A 14,547-nucleotide genomic window follows, 5' to 3' on the forward strand; every position below is an offset into this window, starting at 1 on the left:
TTTCAGGAATAAACGGATTCATTGCTGATATTATTAGAAATTTGGATGAGAAATGAAATGACACTTGGAAAAATAACGAATAGGTTAATATAAAATGATTGAAATTTGAAATTATAAGAATTTGATGACTAGATATCAACAATAATTTACAGATATAACATGTTACCGAAAGAAGAGAATATTATTATAATTACACAAAATCAATAAATAATTTCCAGTTGAGATGTCAACGACGTTTGGAGGTTCTCATTTTGATTGGAGTTGCTTTGTAGATTTCAGTTGGCTCTGAAAATTCAAGGAGCTTTGGTTCAGAATAGAATGAGATGACAGTTTCTTGAATAAAGCCAATTCACGCGTCTCTCGATTTTGACAATTTTTTTCAGAAATAAAATAAAATTTTAATCAATCATACCGTTTCTCTGACGTCTTGGTCGATTATCCAACGTCAGTGAAGTCGATGGAGCAGCTGAACCGGGAGCTCTTCTTCTTACTTGACGACTTTTTGCTGACCTAGTCGACGTAGTTGGGGCATCCGTTTCGAATGAACCATCATCTGCCTCTTCAATTTCTTCCTCCTCTTCTTCTTCCTCTTCTTCCATTCCAAAATCGAGTTCGACTTCTTCGGAAACATCCTCTTCTACCGTCTTCTCCTCCGGTCCCTCCATCGCTTCATCCTTGGGCTCTTCTTTCACTTCTATCAACTCCTCTTCCACTTCCACCACAATTTTCGGTTCCTTCACTTTCACAATTCGATCTTCTATCTCCTTGAGTAATCGATTCTTTCTATTCTGCATTTGCTTCTTCCGTCTCATTTCCTCGAAGAAATCAGTCAAATTCTCTGGATAGACAATCTTTCTGTCGAATGACATCTGTCGATTTCCCAGAATCTCTTCCTGATCATGCCCTCCGGCGTCTTCTCTCCTCTCAACACCTCCATCTTCTCTCTGATTCATCGTCTTCTTCATGTGTGCTCCTTTCTTATCTACAAAAATTTTCTGTTGTCTTCCAGAAAATGATTCAATTGAAAATTACATTTTTTCTTCACTTCTTTTCTCGGTAAGTAAGTTCGAACAGTATATCTTATCCCATCCGCTGATTCTCTTGTATCATAATTTCGGAGTCCGAATCGTTTTGTTAGATGAGAGAAGTCATCTCCCGATACTTCTTCTGAAAACTTCATGTTGAACGATCGGCGAAGTGAGGATCAAAGAATAAAGATCGGAATCAGCTTACCAATTGGAGCGTACACAACCCTTGGATCTGGATAACGAGTCATGCACCATTTGTTGTGATCTGCCCAGTGTTTGTCGAACTGAAAATTTCAGAATTAGAAGAGTTTTGAACACTACATAAGGAACTCACCACTTTGTGGAACTGTCTGATCAGAACTTCGTAAGCGCCTCTGTACAAGAGAAGACCTAACTCGAAGAATTGAATATTTGCTGGATCCAAAACGACAAAAAGGAGTTCTGAAAGAGGTTTTCTCCGTTCTTTATGGTACTTTTTCACTGATTCGTAAACGTCTGGAATCGAAGTTTTCAAATGTTCCATTCCTTCTTGTGCCAATTGAAACATGAATGTTGCTGGATACATTTTAAGTTCTTCCTTTTTCGTTCTCTTAAATTATTGATTATGTTTTAGGCTGAAAGAAGAAGTATAAAACTCACGAGCATTCTCCAGAACAAATGAGCTGGAACCGAGACTAAAACTTTCTGATCTTCCGGAGGACCTAATCGAAACTCCCAACTCATAAATGTCTTCATCTCCACAGATCTTTTGACGGCTCGAAGCTCGATTTCTTCCGTAAACGGCAGTTCCATTTCTCCCCAGAATATTCGGAGTACACCAAACTGAAATTATTGAGACGGTTATATCACTGGGAAGAGTCTAAAAATAACTCACTTTGACGTCTTTGTTAAGTCTGTCATCATCATTTGTACTGTGACATCGCATGTTGTGATCCGGATAAATAAGTGAAGTTATATTATGATGATCTCTTGGAACTTCTTCTTTCATCGTTATCTGACAATTCAAAATTTGAATTAGATCACGAAAAACAAGCAAAATTCAAAGAGAAACTGAGTAGTTGAGAATAAGCTGAACAAGCTGGGGAAAAGTGCATAAAATCGATTAAATGCGTCCAACTATTTTTAAGGTTTTGATCCACATCTTTGGCAGATAAATTCGTATAATAGCATTAAAAAAGAGGAGGAAAAGTTGAACCAAAAAGCCTATTTTCCAAAATACTGATAATACGTGAGGCTCATCAGAAAATAAGTTAGAAGAAGAAGAAAATGCTCCTAGAAAAAAGAGAGAGATGAAGAAAACTCAATAGACACAGAGAACGAATAAATGCAGTATGTTTGTGTCCTCTTCGTGTCTCTTCAATTCTCGTCATCTCTCTTATGAGTATTTCACCATTAGAACAGAAATGGCAACAAATGAAGAACGAACGTCTTCTCTCCGTGATCACAGGACCATGTCAAGATTTCCAACAATTGGTTGTCTCCACCGAAACAAACAAGCGGGGCCACTAGGTAGACCACTACTTTTTTTGATCTTCAACATACCCAAATTTGACCTACAATGCGTTTTGAATCTATCCAGAATTGTTTTCAGACTGAATATCCTAAAGACTACTGCACTTCTGTCATTTACTGGAAAGTGTACAAGCATGCGTTTCAGAAATATTTCGAGTCATTTTCAGGGTACATATTAACTCAATTGATAAAACATTTTTTCTGGTTCAATTTGTGTTTCTCTTTAAAAAAAAGTGTTGTGTACGCCAAGCAGTTATAGAACAGATTCGCCTCCAATTGAAGAGAAGTTCGAGGTCGTCTTAGTAATACTGGATGACTGAAAAGTGACATTTTCGTGGTACGGTTGACTAAAAAGTGGTAGATATGTACAGTACCGTGCAGTAAGTTGGCTTTTTTCCGGTGAAAATGACCAACTTTGAGAGGGTGTTACGATATCACTGATTGTTCTACAAAGTAAATCATGTATAAACTACACAGAACAAAAGGAAAGCTAAATTTTTGTTGTTGACAACTTTTTTGTACGAACACTCCCTAGCAAGTTACATATCGACAAAGGAATTTCTCCCCCAAATCGTCCCATTTCAGTGCAAAATAGAGTGATTTTAGAGCTGTCCCTTGAAATGACCATAACTCTCTAGGGAGTGTCCGTACAAAAAAGTTGGCAACTACAAAAATGAAGATCTATCTTTGTTCTGTATGGTTTATACATAATTCACTTTGTGGGACAATCTGTAATACCGTAACATAATCTCAAAGTTGGCCATGTTCAACTGAAAAACGTCAACTTGTATATTACTGCACGGTACTGTCCATATGTACCACTTTTTAGTCGACAATACCACCAAAAAGTCACTTTTCAGGCGTCGTTATGAAGTTGCTTCTAACTGATAAAATCTTTTATGAATATCGAACTATGTTTTGTTGGATCAGTTGGTTCGTGATTTTTTTCCCGAAAAACATGTTTTTTTCAATAGTAATTTTTGAAAAACGTGTTTTGGGGCACTTTGATCTATAATTACAGTAAGTTGATGAATTTAAGTAGTTCTAGAGTGAATTTAGTGATAAAAAGTTTGAAATTATTTTTGGGGTGTTAAAATTCAAAAAAAAATCCCTTGCCCCGGCCCGTCTAATGACAAGTATGCAGTTTGTGCACAAATTGAATGAGAATATTTCCGTACCCCTTCCATCCTTCACCGGTCCTCCTTCCCTTATTTCTCAATTCCTGCCACACGCATTGCCACATCATAAAACTTTGATTGCATCCATTAAACTCGATAATTATTGAACACAAAGAGCAGGGTGCGTACCACTCGAAAATGTGTTTGTGCTGTGTTATGTTTGGTGCGTGTGCTCTTAATTTTTATCAGGTAAGACGAATGTATTCTCGTGTTCAACGTGGACAAGGAAACTATTTCAACCAACAGAAGTCGTAAACTGATTGTTGATAGTTAAGTGGAATGATAGTCAAGTGATGAATACATTTTAGTGGTCGGGGAATGGAGCAAAACTTCTTTTTTCGGTTCTTATCAGTTTACTTTGTTCCGTCAATCAACCACAAGATAGGGTATGGCAGGTGCTTCTGATTGACAGTTGTCGAGTCTGAAAGTTGAAAAGTGTTTGTTGATCCAACTCTCTGCTTGGTTTGGTAACATGAGAAAACACCTGTGAGTCCAGACATACCCTTTCTCACTTTTCTGTCTCAAAATACCAAAGAGGCGATCATTTTCAGACGGTTGTCACGAAATTTTATCACAGATTCTACCGTAACGTATCTCCGCAGCACAACCATGCCAGAAAGCCCTTTGTCTGTTGCCTCTGGACCTTTCATCCAAAACCATCTCAAAACTTTTTCTTGCTCTTTTCTCAAAAATTTGCACGTCTATCAGCAACTTCTTTGTTCCTCGGTCTTCTTTGTGCTGGTTCGGCGCACAATCCGTGCTCACATACACAGACATACGAGACGTTACGTGATTTATTTCTTGGTGTGATGCGCGCTCATTCCCCTTCTTCCCGCCTTCTGACAGGCAAAAGAGAAAGAGATATGATTGATGCGAGCGACCCTTTTCTCCGGCTTGAAGAACCATCGTCCCCGCCGGGAATACTTCAGGAGAGGTTGAAGAGATTGGAGAGGTTTTTGAAACAGACACGAAGAGACACGGGTCGGAGAGAAAGCAGAGCTTTTTTGGTTTGGCTCGGTCAAGCTTGGTCAGTTTTCAATAGAAGCTTTGCTCAAATGAGAAATATAGAAATGGTGCGATGTCATCGAAGTAGCGGGAAGGTGACACAGAAGTCGTTCGGTGATAGATTGGGTCAAGGATTTTTTAATTCTAAAAATATCATCTGGAAATTTTGGGAAGATTTCAGAACAAGCAAGGACAAATTGTGAAAAGTAGCATATCCTTCTGAGTATACTTTACTTATAAACACCGTAACTCATCACAAATGTAAATATAGATCAAACTCAGAATCCCAGATGCCACTCCAACGAATTTCTGGGAAGAACTGATCGCACAAAATTAGAATCAGAATCTTCTTCTAGATCATGTTTCCGTTTCCTCTATGATACGGGTTTCTGGTGCAGGACTCAAAAAAGGATTCCGATAGTTTTCTGGTATTGTAAGAATAAGTCGGCTTATCTGAGTCTTCATTCGAAATACCTTTGATTCTTCAGAGCAGTTCCTATAGCTGAAAAGTAGCTACCCCCCTACCAAACATTTATATGTGACCTCTCCACAGTTATGTAATTATTATGGAATTAAATATCCCATTGGATTCATGAATTGTTCCGAAATGACCGGTGGTTTTGATTTTGTGGTGACTGACTCTTTGACATGACATTTTTCGTTTCGTTCAATCTCCAATTGGCATGTAAATGAGCCCCCTACGATATGAAGTGCCTTTCCCCTTCCATACGTCTCTCTTTTGGCGGCAAAATGCATATCTCTCCTCTTCTTTTCCCCAACAATTGAATTAATCTAAACCCCCCTTCTATTCCCTTTGTCTCCACAATCTGTACGAACGGGGTGCGTGATTCTTGAAATATGCTCCAGAGTGACAAATTGAGCATCAGCAGACTTTTGGATGAACGGGGTGACGTGTGATTCATTTGTGGCAGATGGCTGGTGATGGTGGGCAAGAGGGAAGAGGATGGGCATAACAAAAACTGTAGAATGAAGGATGGTGGGGCAGATGGAACTGGGAGATAAGCTGTCTATGACATACGAATCGACTCGGCTCGAGAAGAAGTTCAACATATTCCGACTGGGTTGGATACCCAACACTTCCAGCAAAGGGAATCTGATATGTCTGGATGGGTTTCTTGCATATTCGCACACCTCTTACAGTAATCCTACCCTCGAGGGCACACTTCAATCGGACCCACCTGTCTAAAATCTATTCCCAAGCACAAAAATAATAAATTTTCCGGTCAGGCAGCTGACCCTCAAACGAGAACACAAGCACCATTACATAGAAGCAGGTGTCATTTTGTAACACTATTCGGGTTATGTTTACAAAACTTTGGTAGAAAAACAAACGAACAAGTGCGAGAATGTCAACGTTTTCATGAACAGTTTTTTCTTCTTCATTTCTCAATATCTTTTGATTCGAGATCAAGAATCAGTTTCATCAAGCTTAATTCCGATAACTGATATGATAGTGCGTATTCAGCAGAGTAGCTGCTTCCTGTTAACTCAAACCGTGTCTTTACATAAAAACTCTAGTAGTCACTATTAACTATTTTGTGATAAGAAACCAACCGATGCGCTCCCTGCGTAACCCATTAACAACCACAACCACCACCACGACTACTACTATTAGAAACAGAAAAAGTATGAGTTCAAACAACAAATCTGATTTTGTCTCCCCCGGTTTTCTCTCGGTTTCAAGACAATTGGACCCAAACGAGCCGAGATTTTAGAAACATACACATACTGAAAAGTGCACAATGTGTAACTTTGTTTGGGAAGGGAAAGGAGAGAAAAGGAGATTAGCGCTAGAAGACGAAAAAAGAAAATGGAACTCTTTTTTGGTTGGAGAAGACGAAGGATGGAACAAATGGAACACGATTGACTGGTTTTGAGAAGTTTCGAAATTTTGGAGATTCTTAGTTAGCAGAGACATCTATCTGAGAAGTTCTTCAATAACTGGGATTTCAAAAAGACATTTGAACGAACTTTGGGGAATGCAGAGTTCTTTACAGACAGGCTTTATGAAGAGACGATGAACGGGAATTGTAGTGTCGAACATTAAACCAGCTTACATGAACTGGATGAGCTACTAATGAACACTCCAAAAAAACAACAGTTCTGAAACTCTAAAACAACAGAGTTAGCATTCGATAGAAGCCTATCATGATGATTTTGCTCTCTGTTTCTCTCTATTTCTTCCCGTTATCGAATGCTTCCATTTCTTTCCATATTTATTACAGGCCGTCATAAAAACTTCTCACTCTCCTTTTATTTCTCCCGTTGGAGCGCCAATCGACCAACCGACCGAAAAAAAAGAACACAAGCTCTCAATTTCTCTTTTTCTCTCTACCATGCATACAAATATCTGATAACCGAAGGACCCCCACCAACCACTAAACTCCGCCCACATTTTGGGTCATTTGTCAACGAAGAGAGACGGAGAGACGGCTGCCACTGGTAGTATCTAGAGAGAGAGGGTGTCCCTTCTTCTTCTTCTTTTCCTTCATTGTTACTTCTTCTCATCATTTCCCTTTTCACTACTAAACCTATTGGACCTCTCACTAACCCATTCCATTATCACATAATGGGACCATCATTTCGTGGTTTTCTGGTTCTCCTCCTAGGTGTTCTTGGAGTTGGAGCACAAAGGTGTCAACGAGTGGATCATGAGATGTGCGCAGAGTTACCGTATAATTTAACGAGGTTAGTTCTTTTCAATTGTTTTTAATTTATGAAAGGGGTCAAAGTTGGAACTATTGAGAGTATTGTTCAATCTATTACTCTGCGTTTGATGAATCTGAAATCGTTTATTTTTCTTCAAGTTTTAGTTTGACTCTCCGGAAGTTTTAGATTTCAGTCGTGTAGTTCCGATTAGTTGGGACGTCAAACCCAGCACCAGATAATACTTTTCTGGTGCATTGTAACTAGTTTCTTTCATTCCCCTTGTCATTATCATACCACGTGTCACACTTTTGTTCCACTATTCCGTATACTAAATCAATATATTCATAATCAAAGTGTATCTTCTTCCCGTCCAACAGCTACCAAACGAACCAATCGATCACTTATCAGTTAGTTATCAGTAATACACACACACGCAATAAATGCACCAACCAACCGATTTTCCTTCTGTCCAAAAAATTTCATCAGACGCGGAAAAAGCAACGTGGCAATAGTTAGTCGCTAAAAAACTAACTAAACAGGTGGCAATAATAACAATATGTGTGCTATGAAGGGGAGACCTATAGCCTTGAAGCACAAATTGATAGGCTCGTAAATCTTAGAAATGATGCTCGATGGGATGCTCCATCCTATTGAGAATTGGGAAGAAGAAGGAGAAGAGAAAGTAAGTATTACACCTCGGACTAGGATGAGAAAAAAGTTGGAAATAGTTTGGTTAGAATTATGGAATTTCTATAGAAAATACAAGGGTCCTTTGATGATGATGAGACTGATTCCTTTACAGTGAGAAGTCGTGAAGTTCTCACATTTTAGAGATTTTTCCATTCGCCTGAATCAAACAAATAGAGATCATCTCAGACATTAATTCAGGGAATTTATTTATTCCCATGGTGTGTTTCAATAAAAAGTGTGAAATGAAATTCTCAAACTGAGTTTTCATATTCATTAAATTAGTCTTAACCTAATCATTCCAACACAGACCATTGTTCTTATGCTCCCGTCTGTTCATATTGTTTATCTATAATATAATCTATTGGGTGGTATACATTTGTATGTATATAAAACCTAGAACCTATCAATTTGTAAACACTTCCTCTCTTTCCATCAATCCTCCAAGTGTTTGTAAACTGTTGATTTCCCCTTCATACAGATGGCCTCTAGAGTTGTCTCTTCGAATAGAACGAACTGACAAACATTGGGTGTTGAAAAAGCGCCACATGGCATGACAAGTGGACCGTATGTTGCGAAGCGAAGAATTCACAAATTCCGACACGTTTTTGATTAATGGAGGATTTTGAAGGAAGGGAGACATTTTGAAAAAGTCACTATTACCTGGTCACAGGCTATATGCGCATTCCAACAGACAATCTCTAATCAAATTTATTGACCGAAGAGAAAAATCACTTTTGTTTTGATATACATTTAGTGTGTAAAAAATAAGAAATCTATCCATTCAGCCAGCCCGATGAGCAACTGTTTTGTACTCGAATCCCGCGATTTATCCATCTCCTGTTGGGTAGATCCAGTGGGTGATTTAGTATGATTGTTTTATGAGGAAAATTGGACGGATAAGAGGGATAAGAGTTGGGGATAGCGGAAAGAAATCACATCAAGTTCTAGTTTAATTGGTTTTTGTGGAAACTAAATTGGAGAGAAGCGGGAAAAGATTGAACTGTGAAGTGAGAGTTCTGCATGTGCAGGTTAGGCATATCCGATTCGATCCGGTTAGAAGTAACTAGGAATGTTTAGTCCTCAAGCTATTCAGAAGCGACAGACGCCCTGCCCCAGTCAGTCGAATCTTCTCAAATCGATCAAACTTCCCAAAAAAAAGATCCATCATTTACATCTCCCCTAACTCCGTCCTGTCCAAACAGAAATCCCTTCATCGACCTTCTCAAATTCATCACTCCTTCTCCTCCATTCTTCCTTCCCCCCGTTTTCCAAATGATTTCCGGTGTCCATCCGGACCAAAAACGATTAGTTAGTACTCTTCTTCCTCTCCTCAGAAAAATAAAAAAAAGAGTCAGAAAGGGAACAAAGTTGCATACAAATAGTTCTGGGTTGTGCTGGGGACTCTTCTTCTGTTTCGGAGCCTGGTTCGAAGAGGAAGAGCAGAGTGATATATAGACGGGCTTATACTATCTGCTAGCCATATTTCACGCAGTGACTCTCTGCGAGAGAGAGCACGTGAATTGAAGAGACGCAGAACAGTTGCTCCGGAGAGGAAGGACTCCATCAACACAACTGCTCCCTATCTCCTATCAATTGTATCTGAGCCACTGAAGATATGAGCAGAGTTTTTTGAAACAGATGGAAACTTCTTGATAAATGGGATAAAAAGTTCGAAAGTTTGCCGAACTTTTGATCTCAAGGGACTGTGAAAGTCTAAATTTCGAAGATTTCTTTACCACCTAAACATTTTATTTTTCAGTTTTCCGAACCTTGTCGGAGAGGAATCATTCAAAGATGCTTCTGAATCAATTCTCACCTACAAACCACTTCTATCAGTTGTTTGCTCTGAACAACTCAAATTCTTCTTATGTTCCGTCTACTTCCCAATGTGCAATGAGAAAGTAAGTCACTATTATCTATTTCCCAAATACCCAACACATTCGAAAACTATTTTCAGCTAGCCCACCCAATTGGTCCATGTCGCCCACTATGCCTTTCCGTCCAGGAAAAGTGTCTTCCGGTACTTGAATCTTTTGGTTTCTCATGGCCAGAAGTCATCCGATGTGACAAATTTCCATTGGAGAATAATCGAGAGAAAATGTGTATGAAGGGACCGAATGAGCAAGGAGCAATACAGGATGAACGGGCGAAATATGCTGCTGCCGAGAGGGTAAGTACCAATGGGATAAGTGTGTCTAGTATAATTATCCGTGTCATTTGACCTAACCCTTGCGAAGAAAACTAACTGATAAAATCTCCGTAACTTTTGTCAGAGAGGTTACGTAACTAGATAAACACCGCAAGACTCCTTACCGTTTTAGCCGCAAATCAATCATTTTTTACAGGAAAATAACGATGATGAGGAAGATAAACGACGGGAGGCCGATAGACTGAACGGCAAATGTCCACAAGATGAGGTGTTCCTTAATCGATCATCGAAATGTGTACCGTTGTGTTCGAATCCACAAAAAGTTGGACAGGTGAGGAGAGGGAGATGAAAAGAGTTGGTATGGAGAGGATTTTGTGATAGACTGCGTGGGGAACACCTAACTCTTCCAACTCAAACAAACTGTTCTATGTATAGTTTTTTTTTAATTCCAGACTGACCGTGAATCTGCCACACGTCTTCTCCTCTTCCTCTCCTTGAGCTCCGTGATTCTCACAATTCTGTCTGTCTTCATTGTTGGACTATCGTAAGTATTCGCTTGTGTGATCGTGTGTCTTATTTTTCAAATTCTCATCAGGATCTACTTCAGAAGACTCGAATTACTTCATTCACTGCCAGAAACTGCAATGTTCTTCTCTTGTATTGCTTTCTGTGTCACTTCGACCATTTATATCATCAGTGTTTCTTTCAAAGACCAGGTGAGTATTCTGCAAAAAATCTGATTGGATTGGAGAGATCGAATCAAGCAACAATGCAAAAAGTTTTCAGTTCCAAATATCGTGCACTGATTACACTCATCACCTTCTATTTGTTGTCGGAGGATTATCCCATGTCCCTTGTTCTTCCGTGGCTTCTTTGATCTACTACTCGGCCACGTGTTCGAGATTATGGTGGCTTCTGATCTGCTTCTCTTGGAACAAAGCTACAAGAACAGCGAATCTTTTGGTAAGGATTTGAAAAAGCAGAAAGTTTGAAAAAAAATACATTAATTCTTACAAAATATGCTCATGACTAATTTAAAATCTTTTCAGGACGAGTCCCGAACGCGTGTCATTATGTTGATCCTGGGTGTTCCATTGGCTCCGTTGATGTTGGCTCTTCTAGCCAAAGCAGTTGCAGCAAACCCTCTGACAGGACTCTGTTTCATTGGACAAGCAAGTGCTGGAACCGATTGGATCTTCAATTTCTGTCGAGAATTGATTCTTTTCTTGATCAGTTCAATTGCATTATCATCAGCATGTTGTCGATTATTGGGATCAGATGATCAAGAAGTCAATGGATTCGCAGGAGTCATTGCAGCTATTTATCCAATTGTTGCTCTATTCTACATGTTATTCTTCATCAATGATGCAACTCAACCAAATCTTGCATTGGATCGAAGTTTCAACGCTGTATCGGCAACTAAATTCTCATTCGATATGCTCCTCAGTTTCATTATGTGTGCATTCTGTCTCGTCTACTTGCTGTTCAAAATTGCAAGATCTTCGTGAGTTTTCGAAATTTAAAGAATTATAAAAACAAAAAATCACAGAATTTGAAGGAAATTAAAAATGGTGCTCACACCTTTTTTGCGACATTTGTATTTTTATTTCCTAGAATAGGACATGTACCATTGTGGGCGGTGTTTTTGTTTCTGTAAAAAATCCACAATTTTGTCTAAAAACAGTGTTATTTTCAAACAGCCTGATTTGTGAGTGATCGGAGTTTTCAACTATGCTTTCTATGAATTTTTCCGAAGAAAAATATTAATTCTTTCAGATCGAAAGTAAGCAAAGAAGGATATCAACCAGCCGTCCCAAAACTTCCCCAACCAGCGATCCCTGGAAGTGTTCGATCGAATACCTATGCTTCTACATTCAGAACAAACAATATGATCTGAAGTTTCAAAAAAAGAGAAACTGAGAAAAAGCTGGAGAGTTCTTCAGAAAAGCCATTCAATAGAATTTTTTCCTACCTGCTTTTACAATTTTTCTAATTTTTTCCACCAACTCCCGGTCACTTTTCCCTTTTTTGCCGAATTCTTCATACTTTTTACGGGTTGATTAGATAGAAAAAGAAGGTGGTCTCATGTATTGTTCTGTAATATTTTAAATAGATATTTTATGTATGCATCAAGAAAAATATGACTAATGTATTCATGTTTCTCCAATAAACAATTTTAAATAAAATAAAAAACAATAAGAGAAAAAAAGATGACAAGGAGAAAGAAAACAAAGAGAGAAAGTTGACGGAAATGGAAAAAAAAGGAATATTTACAGAAATGAAAGATGTAAAGAAATCAGTTGGAATTTCAAAACTGTTAGCACTTTTTATTTATTCTAAATACTTGTTTTTGTTTTCGTTTCATTAATTTCTCCTAATTGATTTCTTATTTCGCCACGGAAAAAAAAAATTAAAAGTGCCGAAGCTGATCCCATCTCATTGAGCTAATACCGGTTAGACAACAAACATCTTTTTCGACACTGTCATAATTTTTATCCTGTTTTTTGTAAATAAACAAATGTGTGGGCCACGGGATTTTCGATCTCTTCAGATGGTATTATTTAGTCTCGTAATACAGAATTTAAGAGAATTCCAGATTCTTGATTTCAGGATTCGCGTGTTTTTGGACTTTTGACTCTTGTTTTCTGAAAATGCTCGACAGATCAGAAATGTGACTGATTCAGACTATCAAGATTCGTGTTTTTGATTCCATTTGGTTCATCACCTAACAGTATCTTTATTTTCGTACGCACTCTTTGACTAAAGCGGATTATCAGAACATGTTTTTTTAAAATTGTTTCTGACAGTTTTCCATCAGCTCGCATCCAAGAGTAGAAGATTCATTCCATCTAAATCTCCAGTCCCTTCTTTTGTCAAAATATTTCCAATCATTTCTCCCATTTTCCTTCTACTTCTCAACATATTAGACAATTATTACGAGCTATTTGAAGGGAGCTACTGCCAGAGTAATATTCTTACAATGGGGTCTTGGTAATTAGGTTGGCAGGTAGTAGAAAGAGAGGTACAGGAAACGTTTATACTTATTTCTCTATTTATCCGTTTCTTTTCATTATTATAAGAACCACTTATTCAGTCTAAAAGAAAAGAAAGTTCTAAACTTTTTCAGTTAATTCCCAGGAATGACATTGATTGGGATACAGGGAAACGGATAGAGGACGAAAGGCTATTGGGAGTGGTTTTCAGATACTTGACATTCTAAACTGATGAAACAGAAGGATTGATTCTTAAAATATTCTGGTAGCTAAGTTCAGAATAAATCCACAATGTCTGGGTTCTCTGCTCTTTCTCACTTGTTCAAAGTCTTATGGATTTTCAGACAACTTTCGTAATCTAGAATGTTCTTGTTGCGTAATCGATTCCTACTGTCCATAAGTGATCCTAATTCTCGGAAGAGTTCTAGACGAGTTCTAATTTCTCTCGTTTCTCTCGAGAAAGTAATTTATTCTGAGACTCTGTAAAAATCTGTGAGCAATTAGTCTCATCAGAGAGTGTCCTTCTTCTCTCTTTTATCCGGAGGAGACATTATTTGTTTTCAATTAAACAACTTGCATTAGATATTTATTCATTGAAAACGTCTTGTTCTTTACGCTTACGTAGCCTTTTTCTTAATTTATGTATCCTCGAGTATTCAAGATTTGTCAGATCATTCTTTCGTTTTTTTCTTGGAAGTTTCAATGTCTAAAACTGTACTTTCTTATTGCTAATTTTTAATACTGTTCCCTTTATTTCCCTATATTTTCAAAGAATCCCTCCTCTATTCGTTCCATCACTTTTAATTCATTTCCAGCTCATTAAAATGATTCTGACTTCATCGTCATTTGAATCAAAACATTCTCGTGTTTTACCTAATAACTTCATTTCGTCTTCAGAAGAAATGAATATTGGATCCAGAAACAAGAAATCCATTATTGTAGTCGTGACGTCTAAACTCTGCTTCCTCTTCGAAAATCATAATATTTATGAGGATATTCTTTGCATTTTGGTCAGAATTTTTGAACGTTTTTGATCAGTTCTTTGATTTCTTTTTTGTTCAATGATAATTATTTATTTGATTGAAGCTACGGGCATTCCGAATAGGACCACTTTACTCTTAGTTTATTTCATTTTGTTCTCTAAGAGGACCACTGGCGTCGGGCGAGGAGTTACAGTATGATTTTCTCCATTCATAAGCACCTCTTTTCTTTGATATCGATACATTTTGAGTGTCTCTATATTTCTCTTTTCTATAAAGGTTCTTTTGTATGAACTTCTGAACCAAAAAGTTTGAAAACAGATGCCCACGGCTGTGTGCAGA

At 38.0% G+C, this 14,547-nt stretch overlaps 2 protein-coding genes across 2 annotated transcripts; one reads left to right on the top strand and one right to left on the bottom strand.

Moving 5' to 3' along the window:
- Positions 1-226: 226 nt before the first annotated feature.
- Positions 227-2,016, bottom strand: GCK72_001374 (uncharacterized protein; the record flags this gene model as incomplete). The annotated part of the gene is made up of 7 exons (XM_003105034.1): positions 227-285; positions 413-982; positions 1,033-1,167; positions 1,234-1,312; positions 1,363-1,617; positions 1,668-1,850; positions 1,903-2,016. The coding sequence occupies 7 exons, from the start codon at positions 2,014-2,016 to the stop codon at positions 227-229; spliced, it is 1,395 nt and encodes a 464-aa protein (XP_003105082.1).
- Positions 2,017-7,313: 5,297 nt separating this feature from the next.
- Positions 7,314-12,129, top strand: GCK72_001375 (uncharacterized protein; the record flags this gene model as incomplete). The annotated part of the gene is made up of 9 exons (XM_003104989.2): positions 7,314-7,432; positions 9,843-9,984; positions 10,041-10,253; positions 10,429-10,563; positions 10,685-10,776; positions 10,828-10,948; positions 11,019-11,195; positions 11,282-11,736; positions 12,009-12,129. The coding sequence occupies 9 exons, from the start codon at positions 7,314-7,316 to the stop codon at positions 12,127-12,129; spliced, it is 1,575 nt and encodes a 524-aa protein (XP_003105037.2).
- Positions 12,130-14,547: the final 2,418 nt, after the last annotated feature.

Source organism: Caenorhabditis remanei, chromosome I, assembly GCF_010183535.1.
Source record: "Caenorhabditis remanei strain PX506 chromosome I, whole genome shotgun sequence".
NCBI classification, from domain to species: Eukaryota; Metazoa; Nematoda; class Chromadorea; order Rhabditida; family Rhabditidae; genus Caenorhabditis; species Caenorhabditis remanei.